The sequence below is a fragment of the Tripterygium wilfordii genome, chromosome 23 (genome assembly GCF_013401445.1).
Source record: "Tripterygium wilfordii isolate XIE 37 chromosome 23, ASM1340144v1, whole genome shotgun sequence".
Classification (NCBI taxonomy): Eukaryota; Viridiplantae; Streptophyta; class Magnoliopsida; order Celastrales; family Celastraceae; genus Tripterygium; species Tripterygium wilfordii.
In genome coordinates, this window is record NC_052254.1 from 1,122,676 (window position 1) to 1,139,147 (window position 16,472).

Here is a 16,472-nt window from a genome sequence, read left to right on the forward strand (position 1 = left end):
AAATCAATTTGGGTTTTTAGATTGGAGGCCCAAATAAGCCCTTTATACTTTCAGAATTCAGATTCACCTGATGGGCCTTTTCGAATGTCAAGAAGCCCAGCTTGGCCTAATATGATTTCCTTGCTTGCTTGATATCATGAAGACAAGAACATGTACTTCCTATGGTTCCAAGTGGTGGACCCTTTCAAGTATGACATTTATGAAAGGCGATGGCTAATCTTCATATGGACGCGGGAGATCCGATTCAATTTCTATTGGGAGGAATACTCTTGTGATGACGCGTTGAGTTTTGGTTGTATCTAAAGATATATGACATTGCTTATGAAAGAAATATTGCGTTGCATGAAAGATCAACTGATAGATTTTAAAATAGTATATTTTCTCATTGTGAAGGATGACTATACCCAATAAACGCACCTTGATTGTAGTTAGCAAGACTGGTGCTCATGACTCGTGCAATCCTGTTATAAAATTCCAAGAAAGTATGAACACTTGTATATTTTAGAGATAATGTAACTTTTGATCATTAAAAGAATTGATCAGGTCCAACTCAAGTTCAAACGTTTGAATTATTTCAATATGTACAATCCGAGAGATTTCCAACCTTTATTAGTTAACAATGTTGAAATACTATGGCATCCTTTAAGGTCCCTCCACTTGGAACAAATGGAAGGACATGTTCTTGATGAGGAACAACAACATCAAGTAAGTAGGGTCCAGGGGTATCCAACATTGTCTTTATTGCATCTCTAAGTTCGCTCTTCTTGGTCACTCTTGCTCCCGGAATCTCACAAGCTTCTGCAAATTTCAACATGTTAGGAAATATCTCATCTTGCTTCAATGGATTTCCTAGATATGATCGACTTTTATTAGCCTTAGAGAACAAGTCCTCCCATTGAACTATCATACCAAGATGTTGGTTGTTCAAGATCATCATCTTCACCGGAAGATTTTCCACTCTTATGGTAGCCAACTCCTGCAAGTTCATCATAAAACTTCCATCACCATCAATGTCAACCACGACCGCATCCGGGTTTGCAACGGCTGCACCAATGGCCGCCGGCAGGCCATATCCCATTGCACCAAGTCCTCCTGAGGTTATCAATTGACGAGCCCTTTTGAAATTGTAAAACTGGGCAGACCACATTTGGTGCTGCCCAACTCCAGAAGTTATAATTGCTTCTCCATTAGTCAATTCATCAAGCACTTGAACTGCATATTGAGGACGGATTTCTTCTTCAAATGTTCTGTATGTCAAAGGATTCTTCAGTTTCTGTTCTTTGAGTTCGTTTATCCAAGGGCAGAAATTAAGCTTATTCTTCATTCCCTTCTCCTCCAACAACATGTTTATTCCTTGTAGAGCTAATTTCACATCAGAACAAACAGGCACATGAGCTTGCTTGATCTTTCCAATCTCAGCCGAGTCAATATCGATGTGAACTATCTTTGCTCTGCTAGCAAAAGCTTCAACCTTTCCTGTAACCCGATCATCAAACCTAACCCCAAACGCAAGCAACAAGTCTGACTTGTCAATGGCATAATTTGCATACATAGTCCCGTACATACCAAGCATATGAAGCGACAATTCGTGTGTACAATCGAAATTCCCGAGACCCATCAGTGTCATTGCCACAGGAATCCCAGTAATCTCCACAAACCGCTTCAACTCCTCGCTCGCATTGACGCATCCTCCACCAACGTACAACACAGGTTTCTTGGACTCCATTATCAGTCTCACTATGATCTCCAACTGTTCGATCTTTGGTCTCTTAGAAAGTTTTGAGAAATACCCACTAAGTCTAAGACTATGATTCCAATTAGGCACTATGAGCTCTTCCTGCACATCTTTTGGTACATCGATCAACACCGGACCAGGCCGCCCGGACGATGCGATAGAAAACGCTTCTTTAACAATTCGTGGAATATCTTCAACATCCATGACTATGTAACTATGTTTGGTGATCGATCGCGTGACTTCAACAATTGGTGTTGCTTGGAAGGCGTCGGTGCCGATCATCGGCCTCGGGACCTGTCCGGTTATAGCAACAAGAGGGATACTGTCGAGCATTGCGTCGGCGAGGCCAGTCACGAGATTTGTGGCGCCAGGTCCGGAAGTTGCCATGCAGACGCCCACTCTCCCAGATGCGCGTGCATAACCCTCCGCAGCAAAGGCACCGCCTTGTTCGTGTCTTGGGAGAACGTTTATAATTTTCGAGCGCGTTAACGCTAGGTGGATCTCTATTGACGCGCCACCAGGATATGCGAACACGCGGTTTACTCCTTCACGTTCAAGGGCTTCGACGAGGACATCCGCTCCTTTCCGGGCTTCATGAGGGTCAAATCTGGAAAAGAAAGTATCCAAGGAGTTGTCTTTCCGGGTCGGGGCTGTTACGGTTGCTGGGATAGCGGTGGCAGTGGTGGTGAAGGAAAGAAGTTTGTTGCGGCGGCGGGTGGTGGGTTTTAGTGGTGGTGTCAGTGAGGGAATAACGAGCGTGCATGGTTTTGATAAGGAGAAATACGTAGGACAAGTCATCATGGCTACGCGTTAAGTGCATCAGAATGAAATGAAAGAGTGCTGAACTGAATGCTTTTTATATTGTAGGCTTGTAGCTTAGACTCTCTATACGGATTGGGAATCTTGATGTGATGTCTAATACACTACTCGTTGAGTTATGCCAAATCAATGTGAGATATTAGTCTTGACACTCTCCGCACTTGTGGGGTGGGTTATGTCAAACCATGTGTGGAGAGTGTTATGCCAAACTCAACAAGCGCACAAGTAATGTCCAAATGGATCAAGTCTTCGCTCTTATATCATCTTTAAAATCTAAGCTCAAAAACATTAAGGTTATTGACCGTTCTACATCACCAACCCGTACGGATTTGTTCTTCATGGGTCGTCATCTTGATTCTTCGGCCCAAAGAACATGTCCTCGCGTGATAACTGTTCGACATTTACTTTTATATATATATATATATATATCACTAGGTTGTGTTATGCTAATCCAATGTGGGATATTAGTCTTCACATATTTAGGTGTTGGGGGAGGGGATCCAAAGTTCAAAATCGTATTTGGATGATGAGATAACAGAATTTTAGGTGCTGAAGTGGCATTTATCTACCATTAAGATGATATTAATGACTAATCTCTTTGCCTAATTAACTTGTCACCTCTCTTGATTTTTAATTTGGTCCGAGATGTCTCGTTTTTGGATGTTATTATTAGGTATATCATTAGCAGTACGTACGTTTGGTAGCTGTATATAGTTAGGTGTGCATGTTTCCGAAAATTTGTGATCCAGAAAATTATTGGAAAAAATGGATAACAATATTCAGTATAGTAATGTATATATACACACTCCCATATATTAGGTAGTCTATCAATTGAGGTTTATTGAATTGTGCTTTGGAGTTCTAGGGGGACCCGCAGGAACCCCTATGGTCCGACGGCTCAACTAGGTTTAAGCCCAATGAGAATTTAGCATGGGCCCACGACCCCCGAAGCACGACTCTTTCGATGTTGAGGAGCCTCCCACGCTCCCTTACGCAGACACATGCAAATTTATCCCTCAACAAGGTCCTTTGTTGGAAATAATTTATTGTTATCGACATTTTACGTACCTAGAATGAATAATATAAACACCAATATAATTATCCACTTATTATTCCTGTCAACATTCTTTCAGAAAATGTATATTGGTGGTATTTTCTGAACTTAATTTTCAACTTCACACATAGATTTATATCTAATTTTAAGTAATTACTTGAGGTAATTAACAAAAGGGTTACAAGTGGGCATCCTTTATGCCACAAAAGGCAAGTAAATTGCATTCTTTTTTTAGATTAATATCACTAATGGTGCTTGTATTTTTGTGATTAAAAATGAACGACAAGGACCACATTTTTTAGTTTTCTTTCTGCTTGTTTTGTGACAAGGCCAACCCGGATTGTGCTGCCCATAACAACTGCCGCAATGGCGCATGCGCGGACGTAACCTGGGTTCACGCATGTTTTATTGCATAATGTAAATAGGAAGGTGGAGAAGGTTTATGCGGAGGAGGATTTGTAAACCAACGCCCTTACGGACCAAAACCTTGATACAGGATCCACTACATCTAGCGGATCCACTATAGCAATACTAGATTTTACAAGTACATATCCACTTTCATACAGGAGCTGATGCGTGATTTTTTAAGGCCTTTCTTCATCTTCGATCCTGTAAAATAGGATGAAGAGGATCTGTTGGAGATGTTCTTAGACCAACTTGACCATCTCAACTTGTTGACATCCAAGGATGCCAGAAAAGGATAAAGGTTAGGGACAAAAAGCAAAAGAAGATTCTTGAATATTACACAAGTTCGCCACAACACCAATACAGTGCACTAAAGGGATATATGTTTCTAATCTACCTTGGCCTAAACAAAGGTGACACCCTTCCCTCGAACAATCTCTTGAATCTGTTTGATGACAAAACGGATACTTCACCTTCAAAATTGGCATTTTCCATCTGCTGGTGCAACTGAAAAACAAGAAGAACCAGTGGAAAGAGAAAAGGCAAACATTCTTTTCAAGTGAAATGGCTTGATGCTTGTGTTGGTGTAAAAAATAAAATCTGTGAATATACACTAGCAGATCCATGCACCTAAATACATATCCTCAGTTTGGAATTACTTAACAGAAAGCAAAAATTAATTTGAAGATTTATCGATTACCTTCACAACCATAACGATATCATTCAGCAAGTCAATTGCTAGTAATCTATGATAATCACTCAGGAGTATTTAGCCTTGTAGGGTGATCCTTGCTGATTCACATGGGAATAGCATGGCCAGGTGAAATTTCCACATGTAATTTAGCATTCCCAATTGCTGCAAATAAAATTCATTCCGCTTTCTTAGCAGAACCAATTTTCAAACAACATCTTAGATCAGATTTAGCTAGATATTACTTGTTCCTGTAGTTTTTGTTGACCATGCATTTTCTCCTTAAATCCTTGTGCTCCAAGCTCAGCTTCCTCACAGACCATTTCTTCACTGACATTTAGCATTATGCCAATTGAATTTAACTTCACAGAAATAAATGTCAAGTTGTTCACATTGCAAGATACTCTACCAATAGAGGAAAACCAGTACATACGTAAAGATTAAGATTAAAAGCTGCCAAGAAAATGGGTTATTCTCAGCCCAAAACAAACAACAAGCATTAGCTGAGTGATAAACGGAAGCTCAAATACTGATGAATCACTAAATCTCGTTGAGAAACCAAATGTGACAGAAAGACAACCAAGCATAAATGCATAATCCAAGTACAAAATGGTAAACACAACCCAAAATTATGATGTAGCGGCATGAAAAGTCCACAACGAAGAGTCGAAGAGTATTAGGATACAAGATCATAAACTCCAAACCTCCCCTCCTGAAGTCTGCCAAAAACTCACACCACACACAGCTGAAAGATAAAGAATGCACCATGACCTCAAGCCTTCTACATTTTCACAAGATATGAACCCAATAGGCTCCAGCCATGCACGTCCCAAACACAAGTCAAAGAGGGCTTACTTTGCAACAAATTTATAAAAGCGAACCATCAAATCTCTATAATTCTCGTAAGCTGTATTAACTTTACTAAGCATGCATGAAAGACCAAATCCTGGATTTGCAATAGAGAAAAAGGGTGTCATAAATTATTTCTTTCATTCTATTTTAGCAATCTTACTGAAATAAATCAGACTGGTTCTCTTTCTTTTCTATAGAATGCCAATATTTATTGACTAGTGTTAAAAAGTTCAAACCAAGCAATAACTTGCATCAATATCTGCAGCATAAGATGCCAGAGCAGGGATAAAAAACAGAAAAAGGACTCTTTCAACCAATCCAATAAAATATCTAAGTCATATCTGATCTTTTGTAGTACAGGAGAAAAGATTGAGTAACTTTTATCATATACATTCAATAAACATGTATGTACAGTCGCATGGTGGGCAGGGAAGCAATTTGATAGTTTAAATATTGGAAAAGCTTCTGAAAACAATGAAATCAAGATTAAATGACTGCTGCAACAGTTAATATTGCCTTTCAAATTCAAAAGAGAAAACCAAAGGAGATACTCGCTAGAGATTTACAGATCATTGTCTCTTAGTCAGCTCTTATTATGCCAAAATGAGGGACACTCTTAGTCAGCTCTTATTACGCCAAAATGAGGGACACTAGACACAATGCCTTCATTTTGCTGAACTAATATGAACCTGCATTCTGATAATGATTGGGGAAGGGGCAATCATCTCCAAAATGCAGATTTACAAACTATACTAATCAAAAGTTCCATACCAAGCATAGAAATTCGACACTGGGGGAGGTTTGAAAAAGAAGTTGATCTTATGCCCTAAACTAGGGGGTTCTGATTTGTGATTCCCCTTTAAATGAATCTTAGAGAGAGTTGATGTACTTCGGAAGTTTTATGTGTACAGCAAGACGCATTTTCAACTTCAAGTGTTTATGACTTTATTTCATCTAGCCAACCATTTTAAAACATTAACCTTCCCATAGAACTTCAAAAAGTGGAGGCTTATATCAAAACATACAGCATACCTACCAAACTTTATCTCCAAAAATTTTTTTTTCCTGGATTGCTGTCGTAGCAGCAACAGCTTCCTGCATATTATCATATAAAAACTCCATTAGAAAAATGAGCAGATGCGCAACCATCAAAGGACCAACTCCTAAGATATTTGATGAATTTCCCTAAACTACATTGAAAAGGATAGTACTTCTTATAAATCCGCAACCATATGCAGCTTTATTACAACCCAAAATGTCCCAAAAAATCTGCAATCCTTCATGGGAAAGGAAATAGAAAATCATGCAGATAAGCCCAGAAACAAAAAAATTAAGTAAAGGGAACTGTTAATCTTTTAGAGCCTCTGCAATCCTTTTCTTTACATCCACCAAACAGAATATACTAATCCTGAATATGGACATAAAAGAAAGAGTGAAAGATAACAAGGCTGAAATGGGAAAGTTACCAAAGCGGGAAGTGATGAAGGAGAAGCGATCATTCAAAGTTGTGAAGGAACTACTCTCTTGATAGCATTCCAGAGGTCTGTAACGGAAAACTGCCAGCCATACTAAGCAACACAGCCCACACAAGCGTTCGTCATCAAAATACAAACACTATTTTTTGGCCAAAAGGAGATAAAATTAATTCTGCTATGAATGGAAGTGTAAATTGAAAAGAGAATTGTACGAATGAACAGTCTAAAAGAGATTTATGCTATTTTTTTATTATTTCAAATGAAGAGAAATTAAAAAAATAAAGTAATAAATAACACAGAATCTTTAAAAATTAAAGGCACAGCGAAGAAGGCTAAAAATGTTACATCAACAACTAACCCTAGAAATCTTCATCCATCTTGAACTCATGGGTTCCGCCATTGCCATTCAGGCTTGACATAACCTGAGCCTTCTGATAATCCCCTACTCTCTTCTCAAAGAAATTGGTCTTTCCTTGCAGTGAGATCAGCTCCATCCAATCAAAAGGGTTTGCAACATTGTACATCTTCCCGTACCCGAGCGCACCCAACAACCTATCAGCCACAAATTCGATGTATTGACTCGGAGAAGGACTCTGAGCCGTCGATCCATTTCAACGCCCACTCGGCCTTCTTGGCCACGCAAGGGATGGTCTCCACGGCGTGGAAAAGGCGATTCTTCTCGTGCGAGTCCTTGATGTATGTCTCGAGAAGGAGGCTGTACATCTCAGAGTGGATATTCTCGATCGCTATCTGAAAGCCGTAGAAGGCCCGGGCCTCCGCGACCTGGACCTCCTTCATGAACGTGACGGCGAGGTTCTCAAGCACGATCCCATCAGAGGCTGCGAAGAACGCAAGCACGTGTTTGATGAAATGACTTTCGTCGTTAGTTAGGGATTCCCATTGACGGAGGTCCTGCGAGAGGTCAACCTCCTCAGCAGTCCAGAAGGACGCCTCCGCCTTCTTGTACATCTCCCAGATTTCCGAGTACTGGATGGGGAACATACAGAACCGATCCGGGTTCGGGGCAAGAAGTGGCTCCTCTGGAATTGAAGGCATATTGAAGACTAGAACTAACTTTTAGGGTTTTTTTTGGGATTGAAAGCAAGAGCGCAGATTAGGAATCGGATTTCTGTTGCAGAAAAACGTAGGCAATTTGAGAATTTTATAGAACTTGTGAGACAAGATCTGGGAATTTGAAATGCAAGGAAGCTTGCCGGAGATTGAATTAGAGGGTAATGTTGGAATTCGGATGAATATGTTGGCGCGGGTTCCTTCCAAATTAGCCCATGAATGTAGCGGTAAATTGAGGAAACAAGGGCTTATTTGGTAAAATCACAACTCAGATATGGACGAGGACTGAGGAGCCTTGGCTTGAGAGTTGAGAGGGAAGCTTTTGATTTTGTTTCATCACGATTTTAAATGAATTAGATTTTAGCGGAAAATCTATCGGCGCGCATTTTTAAATTTAGAGCAAAAGCCATTAACGGTCGTTTATAAGAGCACTTGCAATGGTGTTATTTTGTCTGGACCAACAAATATGTATGGGGTTTTATGTTTTGCTGATGTGGTTGTATTGGGTTTTGTGTTTTGCTGATGTGGCTATATTGGGAGATGTGTTTTATATTGAAAGATTGTGTTTTGGTGTAGTTTTATTGGGGACAACATGGAGGGCATGAGAATTTGTTGTCCACCATGTTGGGTGGGAAGGAAAATGTATAGGAATTTGTGTTTTGTTGATGTGGTTATATTGGGAGATGTGTTTTGTTGATGTGGTTGTATTGAGAGACGTGTTTGCCTTGACTTTTTATGTAATAGAAGTGGGACCCAATATAAATTTTTGTTGGGCTAACAAATTAACACTACTGAAGTTACTCTAAGCCACGTTGTCAACGTTCCCTCTGCATGAAATTCAATTTTCAATTTCAAACCAAAGGGTGTGGTCCCCACGTGGTTGTGCGAGCCATGTGTCGTTCACACAATTTTGCTGGTTTATAAGTAGTGGTGACAATACTCTCTCGGGCCAGATAAATGAATTTGTGTGACCCAAATTAAACTAAGTTTGACATAAGCGGTGGTGGTTTTGGGGTGGAACGATGTGGGCGATAGTTGCAGCTCCCAAATTCTGAGAGTCCAACTTTTTGGAAAAAAAATATTAAGTTTATGATAGTTCAAACATAAAAAACAATTAAAAAATCAATAATTCCCAACATATTTCAACTAAAAAATCAATAGATTTTAAAATAAATAAAACACTGGCTTCCTTTTTAAGAGTTCACCCAGGGGGTCCGTAGACTTCAAGTATGCCACTAGACATAAGTTATATGTTTGAAATTCGGGTCCACGCATGATAGTTTTGTCCGGTTTAAAATGGAGTATGGATACAAACGCATAAATCTTATCCGATTTACTTGTCCGAGCCCTAACCCTGATTAGGTTATTGTTCAATCTACTTGTCTAAATTTAAACCAATCCGAATTTAATCAAATAAGTACGTCCAAAATCTAATATGAATTAAGATTCAAACATGTAGATATTTCTTAAACACGGGTTATTCTCCGACCCGAAACCATTTTTTTTCCACAGGTAGCTATAAGCCGAAGCTTTTGATGTGATGGATCCAACATGTATTTGAACTAACTTTCTTTCATACTCGAAGTGGTAGCCCAATAGGCCCCAAAACGATCCCTCAATTTTGTGAGCCCAACAAGCTACTTGATAACTACTAACTAGACCCTAAGAGCATGTCCAACCCAATGAACAAATTGAGGAAAAAACTAGTTTGAGGGATACTGTATACAAAAAGTCCTTTCCAACGCATTCCCTATTTTCTAGCTAAAATAGAAATATACGGATGACAGGCCCCGACTTTGGCGAGCTGACTCTCTCCCCTATATAATTTTTTATTATTTTCTCTCTCCACAATTCTTCAAACGCGCGAATCGAACCACCAACGTTTCTTCTATCGAGGTTTCCATCCCTCTCCTTCCAGAATGCTTCTTCCGTCGAGACTTCCATCCCTCTACTTCTAAAGGTAGATTCTTCTTCTCTCCTAATGGTTTGTGATATGTTTATGTGGGTGCGATTGGCTTGATGTTTGTAGGATTTTGATTCGCACTAGAAGATAAAGACCTATTTTTGAGGTGAAATCCCTAGCTTGACTATCGGCAGTGGCTATTCTTCTATCTCAAAAGAGTTAAGATCCGTAGTTCATCGTTGATTGCCCCAATTCCTAGTAAGCGACGTTGATTCCTTTGCTTTTTGAGTACATGCATCTACCTGAAATCATAGTTGTTCTTTACATTAGGTAGCTTTGGCTTGAAATCATAATCTCATTATTTAGCATATTTGGTGGCTGTTGTTTGGGTTTATTATTTGTTTGGGTTTATTATTTAACAGGGTAAATGTGTCATGCTTTGAATTGTGTTGTTGTGAGCTTGGGCTCTTTAATCTTGGTTATAGGCTCTGGCTTCTCTTCTTTCCATTTGCCCCTTTGGTTGGTCTCTTTTCACTTATATTAGATGCATTTTCCTTTCCTTCATTGCATTATAGCATAATTGATCATAGGGGTTTTGAAGAATTGTTTAGTAACTACTCAACATGTATTTTCATATAAATTATGCAGATGGATTCACAAAATAATGCATACTTCACTTCTCTATGAAGTGGATGATCAAGCACGGATGATCTCTTACTTACTGAAGATTATGGTGACCCTAATGCCGATAGTCCTAGCATGACTCATGTCACTATTAACCCTTCCAACACTAGAAAGAGTCAAAGAGGATCCAATTTTGCAATAGAGGATGATTTGATGCTCATTTCGGCGTACCTAAATACAAGCTTAGATGCGGTGCAAGGAAACCAACAAAAACTAGGAGCATATTGGGATAAGATCGAGAAATATTTCAATGAATATAAGCAAGAACATAACATCTTTCGCACTAAAGGTTCACTACAACATTGGTGGGATAAAATACATAGAGAAGTGAATAAATTTTGCGGCAATTATGCAAAAATTGAAGGAAGACAACAAAGTGGCGTTATAGAGCAAGACAAGGTAAGGATAGCTTATATGGTGCTATCTTGTTTTGTTAACTATGTTAATTCTTATGGATTATTATTTTTGGTGTATCAATTGTTTGCATTTTTGAATTATTATGTGAGGTATGAATTCTCTAGCTCATGAATAGCTTATGAAAGTAAGTGGACCTTCTGTGGTTGTACTCTATAAACTAGATATTTCCCTCCAATTGTTGTACTCTTTAAATGAAATATTAATGCTTTGTGGTTTAGGCTTTCTTTTGCTTTGACATTTTCAGCTGTAAATGACATATACAGCTTCTATTTATGTGCTTGTAACATATTCACTAAACGATTATGACGAGCCATAAATAATATTCAACTTCGTAAGAAGCAATAAGTGGATATGAGTGAAGATGAGAGAAAGATTGAATTTGAATGAATGTGATATATCAAATGAGCTTATTTATAGGTAAATTATATTAGTGGTAGGAGAAACTGTGTGCATGTGTAAAATATTTAAGACTTTAAGTGATGAGTGAAACTGTATACATGTTTAAAATGTTTAAGGGGTTGAGTGAATAAAATATTTAAATTAACTAGAAAATATTTATTTAGAAATATATATATATATATTAATCGTATTTTTAAAATTAATGTATAAATGAAGACAATATTAATATTAGTCAAAAATATGTTACATTTGTAATAATAATTTAAAGTTGAAAGTAACTAAAATTAGTTATGTTGAAAAATATTAAAATATTTGAGATAATAGTGAAATAGGAGATATGGTTGGAGTGATATTAAAATAGAGACCTCCTAAAATAGTTTTTTTTGTTTAAACAGGGGAAACTATGGGCCAAGATGAGGATTTGGGTTGGACATGCTCTAATGCATTGCTGGCATTTCAAGATTCGAATTTCGACCAATAAACGGAATGCATCGAAACTTGGGTCCAATATAAATACGAAACAGGCTCCTCGAAGGGAAAGAGAGAGATTAGGAAAAGTTTGGATTTCGGTCTCTTCGCCAAGCTCTGGATTCCTCTCTCTCCGTCCGCGACGGTGCTTGTGCCGCTTGTTTCTCAGGTTTCTCTTTATATGTCCATCTATTTTGGTGTTCATAGAACCAACGTTGGGTTACGTTTTAGACCTCATGAGATCCGATCTGTGAGACTTTGTTGAGATTTCTTATTCGGTGATTGGGTTGGATCCTTTTACGTTACGGATTAGCTTTTGTTTGTATTTAGGACTTGTTGCTCGTATGGGCAATTTGAATTTCGGTTTCTGATTCCTAGGTTTTAAGGGTTTGTTTAAGTGATTTGATTTGTTTCACATTGGTATTTATCAATCGCTTGATTGTTATGGTATCACGTGGTTTGCCTACATTATTTCATAGGGAATTTGCATGTCTTATCTCATATGTGACTTTCTTAGTTATTTAGATTTCTAGGTGTGAGATTTAGTTTTGAATTGCTCATTCTTTTCAATTGTGACGACATTCTTATGGCTTTCTTCATATTAATTAATGTTAGGTTGTGCCACACTTGAATCTAGTCGGCTCTGTCTCATTCTGTAAGACATGGCTGAGGTGTGCTTCTGGCCAAACCACTTCCAGTATCGTGTTATTTCTTTCCAAGAAGCACTCGATTGGTGGTCTGTCGTCTGTGGCGATTTTCTTTTGGTTTCCTTTGTGAATTGTACTTAGCGGGTTGGTTGCTTTTAAGATATCAGCACAGGAGGCGTGATGCAAAATACTTCTGGGATAGGTGTTGAATTTTCAATGCACTTGTCTAAGTAAGCAACTCTGACCATATGTTATTTTATTTTAAGATATGCATAATTTTTCATTGTTTTGTATGCTTCTATATTTTTATTATTTACTTTGCTTCTGGGCTTGTATGTAACTTTCATCATATTTTTGCTGTTTTCCTACAGAGCTATGCTTTGCAAGTAAGGGTGGAAAGTTGATACTAGATAAGCCACTGCCTCGAAGCTGTGCAGAGTCTATAGTTAGTTTATTGTCTAAGTGTTTGCTCTGATGGCTACTGGTTACTAATGCCATAGGATGATGCGATTGATTAGCCAGCCAATTTCTTGTCTTGCTATGCCATCTTTGACTTCTTACTTTTTGTGAAGCCGTGGATTCAGTCACAACTAAGGCTATATGGCCCATCTATCAGAATACTAGTTTCGAGCTCTTGCATAGTTGCATGTTGCCACAGAAGGTTAACACGAGAATCAGTTGGCACGGCAAGGGAGTTTGTTTACACTCCTTCATAGTTTCTACATCTTCTGCTGAAGATTTATGTTATATACCTTTTTTTCAGTTTTATAATTTGTTTCAATAAAGAAAGAGCTTCTTGGTGTTCCACAACCATGGAGAGGTTGGTTCCTGCACTGGATGCTGGGCTATTTTTTCCCTATATTTTGATTGTTTGCATCTGATCTTATTTTACCGATCTAAACCTCATTTTTTGGTGTTCTACCAGGTACAAACTAATCAAGGAAGTTGAGGATGGAACATTTGGGTGTGTTTGGCGGGCAATAAATAAGCGATCTAGTGAAGTGGTATGTTTGTTTGCTCCTCTTGTAAATATTGTTCTTCTGAAAGCTATGGCATGTTTTCTCGATGACTACATGCCTATTTTGCTTTTAACAGGTTGCAATTAAGAAACTGAAGAAGAAATTTTATTCATGGGAGGATTGTGTAAACCTAAGAGAAGTGAAGGTAGGGTAGTTTGATGTCTTGTTGGTTTCATTTTCTTAGTCCACCATTTTCTGGCCTAATGAGCTTCTTGTTGCAGTCCTTGCAGAAGATGAATAACCCTAACATTGTGAAGCTAAAGGAAGTCATCCGTGAACATGACATATTGTATTTTGTCTTTGAAGACATGGTATTTGTTTTACCTTTTGTCGTCATTTTGATGTACTTTCAAGAAGATGATCATATCAATTCATTTGTTGTTCATTTCAGTCGTAGTTGTTTGCTGTCTGAGTGGGGTTAATTGTTTTGTTTTGCAATTTTTTTTCAGGATTGCAACCTTTACCAACTTATGAAGGACAGAGAGAAGCCTTTTGCAGAAGCTCAACTGAGGAAATGGTATTCTCAAGTATTTCAAGGGCTTGCCTATATGCACCAGCAAGGATGTTTTCACCGTGACCTTAAGCCTGGTAATCTTCATAATAACTGTAAGTATGTTGTCTGTATCATTCACTCATAGCAGGGTTTGTGAACTGTGTTGCAGGGAGCTTATATTATATTTCCTACCTGTGGCTGTTTGCCCTGGTCATGGATGAGGAAAATTTATCCTCCATCCAATCATCCCTCCTATATATCTTAGCTTTGTATTCTGTGATATTCCATTGTCTTTCGCGTGGCCATTTGGCCAAAGTTTTCAGTTGTCTTTTGTGCGAATTGTTTACTATTGTGCATCTTGCACGTGCATTCGAGTTCAATTATACTCAAAAATATATTCAATAAGATGGAAAAGATTTCTTGCATCACGCATTGGATATCTGGCAAGTTGCAATGATTGTTTTTTCTTGGCCAATGTTTTTTACTTGCTCTTCACCATCAAATGGCTAATCTTTTTGTAATGAGTGGACTTCATTTGATCTGTTCCATTATGGATATTTTGTGATTTTGAGCGTCTCTCATTTTTTTGTCACAACTACATCTTTTTTTTCTCTCTCTTTTTTTTTTCTTTCTTCTTTTCATGTAGGGGAGTGGTTTGTTCCTTGTGCATTCTGGTCCCAACCTGAAACTTCTAATTTTTCTGTTTATGAATATCTTTGAAGTGAAATAATACTGCTTCTACTTAAATTGCAGAGAACTTGTTGGTCACGAAAGACATAATCAACAAATTGATGTTTGCTTTTGAAGATGTAACAACTAACAAGCAGGGGCCAGGGGTGTCCTGTCTACTCTACGAGCTCAACCCTCGTGCCTGTCTATCTATAAAGTATCGTCCCTGAGACTAAACTATAATAAGTGGGTTGGCCTTAAAGAATGCATTAGACTGATAATGTTCTTACAGTAGACATGAAAAATGAAGAGTGAAAATAAGAGGTGATGGAGTTATAACCACCAATGGTGCTGGTGCATGATTTTCACTCTTGGATGAAATAACGATTTTCTATTAGAGTTCCATATGATGTTGAGAATGTGTTCCGAAAGGACTTGTGACGAGTCCTTTGTTCCCATGTTGCATACATGTCCCGATGATATTGGTTTGTCTCATTGCTTTTTTTGGTCTCGTGCCATGGTTGATGCCTTGCGTGTTTGATAAGGATATTGATTTGGAAAGTACGACAATCTGTATTTAGACAGACTTGTTATACTTGCACAGGCAGCAAGTTCACATTGCTTTGAAGATGTAACAAACACGGGTGTCCTGTCTACTCTTCCATTTTAACCCTTGTGTGCTCTCTCGAATTGGAATGTAAAAATTAAAGAAATGAATGGCAAAATGACGTATCTATGAAGGATTGCCATGGAGACTAAACCCGAATAAGTGGTTTGGCCTTAAAGACTGCAATAGAATGATACTGTTCTTACAGGAGACCGAAAAGTGAAGAGTGAAAATAAGAGGATATGTTGTTATCACCACAAATGGTACAGGTGCATAATTGCACTCTTTAATGGAATAAATATTTTCTATAAAATCTTCAGATGAAATAAAGATTTTCTTGTTCTTTGTAGATATTCTGTGAGCTTTTCGTATTTCTCGTGAATGCTTTGGTGGAACTGTGCGTATTTGTACAATACGTGAGTTGTGTTTTGGTTGGGTTGAGTTGGTTGGTAGGCTCCGTTGTGGACCAAATTGTCGGTGCTCGAAACACTTTTTCAATTATGGCCCAAGTGTTGTGTCTTGTGGCAAGTCCCTTGTTCTTGTGTTGCATACATGTCCCGAGGGTTTGCTTCTTGTTGCAAGTCCTTTGTTCGTATGGAGATTTCGAGAGGCCGACAACCGGTATTTTGAGCGACTTGCACAGGCAACAAGTTCATGTTGCTTTGTAGATGTGACAAGCAGGTGGGTCCTGTCTATTCTATCTGCTTAACCCTCGTCCTCGTGTGCTGTCTGGAATTGAAATGTAAAAAATGAAAGGAAAAAAAAAAAAAAAAAAAAAGGGGCCAAAATGAGGTATCTATAAAGTATCGTCACGGAGACTAAACCCGAATAAGTGAGTTGGCCCTTAAAGAATGCAATAGAATGATACTGTTCTTACATGATTTGCACTCTTTAATGAAACAATGATTTTCTATAAAAAAAACCTTCAAACGAATGTGTTCTAGCTTATGTTCTCTGTAAGGAATTTTTCTCAAAAACAAAACTGGAGGAGACATGTTTTGTGGCAAGTCCTTCGTTACCTTGTTGCATACATGTCTCGAGCATTCATGTTTTGTGGCAAGTCT

The 16,472-nt window shown here is 38.3% G+C and overlaps 3 protein-coding genes and 2 long non-coding RNA genes across 7 annotated transcripts; 2 read left to right on the forward strand and 3 right to left on the reverse strand.

Moving 5' to 3' along the window:
• Positions 1–547: 547 nt before the first annotated feature.
• Positions 548–2,533, reverse strand: LOC119993038 (acetolactate synthase, chloroplastic-like). Its single transcript, XM_038839936.1, has one exon. It carries the CDS (start codon positions 2,531–2,533, stop codon positions 614–616), a length of 1,920 nt encoding a protein of 639 aa, XP_038695864.1. The 3' UTR covers positions 548–613.
• A 1,791-nt stretch (positions 2,534–4,324) lies between these two features.
• Positions 4,325–6,643, reverse strand: LOC119992931. Its single transcript, XR_005466456.1, has 2 exons — positions 4,714–6,643; positions 4,325–4,520 (listed from the first exon to the last, which is right to left on the reverse strand). It is a non-coding gene; the product is annotated as an uncharacterized LOC119992931 (long non-coding RNA).
• A 386-nt stretch (positions 6,644–7,029) lies between these two features.
• LOC119992930 (ribonucleoside-diphosphate reductase small chain B-like) lies at positions 7,030–8,411 on the reverse strand. The gene is made up of 2 exons (XM_038839772.1): positions 7,390–8,411; positions 7,030–7,124 (listed from the first exon to the last, which is right to left on the reverse strand). The coding sequence occupies exon 1, from the start codon at positions 8,085–8,087 to the stop codon at positions 7,587–7,589; it is 501 nt and encodes a 166-aa protein (XP_038695700.1). The 5' UTR covers positions 8,088–8,411; the 3' UTR covers positions 7,030–7,124; positions 7,390–7,586.
• Positions 8,412–9,935: 1,524 nt separating this feature from the next.
• Positions 9,936–11,328, forward strand: LOC119993642. Its single transcript, XR_005466553.1, has 2 exons — positions 9,936–10,263; positions 10,654–11,328. It is a non-coding gene; the product is annotated as an uncharacterized LOC119993642 (long non-coding RNA).
• A 660-nt stretch (positions 11,329–11,988) lies between these two features.
• LOC119992585 (cyclin-dependent kinase F-4-like) lies at positions 11,989–15,232 on the forward strand. Of its 3 annotated transcripts, none has more exons than XM_038839360.1 (8): positions 11,989–12,142; positions 12,589–12,850; positions 12,992–13,440; positions 13,546–13,624; positions 13,716–13,784; positions 13,861–13,950; positions 14,089–14,227; positions 14,886–15,232. In XM_038839360.1, the coding sequence occupies exons 3-8, from the start codon at positions 13,433–13,435 to the stop codon at positions 15,029–15,031; spliced, it is 531 nt and encodes a 176-aa protein (XP_038695288.1). In that variant the 5' UTR covers positions 11,989–12,142; positions 12,589–12,850; positions 12,992–13,432; the 3' UTR covers positions 15,032–15,232. The 3 variants fall into 3 exon arrangements, with proteins under 3 accessions (XP_038695288.1, XP_038695289.1, XP_038695287.1); XM_038839361.1 differs by having other exon boundaries at positions 14,089–14,245; positions 14,886–15,024; XM_038839359.1 differs by lacking the exon at positions 14,886–15,232 and adding an exon at positions 14,302–14,557.
• The last annotated feature ends 1,240 nt before the right edge of the window (positions 15,233–16,472 follow it).

Excerpts from the sequence above, each read along its gene's own strand:
- LOC119993038 (XM_038839936.1), bottom strand. The coding sequence starts at position 2,533 with ATGACTTGTCCTACGTATTTCTCCTTATCAAAACCATGCACGCTCGTT.
- LOC119992930 (XM_038839772.1), bottom strand. The coding sequence starts at position 8,087 with ATGCCTTCAATTCCAGAGGAGCCACTTCTTGCCCCGAACCCGGATCGG.
- LOC119992585 (XM_038839359.1), top strand. Across the intron at positions 13,625-13,715 it reads ATAAGCGATCTAGTGAAGTG|GTTGCAATTAAGAAACTGAA; the intron begins GTATGTTTGTTT and ends TGCTTTTAACAG. Across the intron at positions 13,951-14,088 it reads ATTTTGTCTTTGAAGACATG|GATTGCAACCTTTACCAACT; the intron begins GTATTTGTTTTA and ends ATTTTTTTTCAG.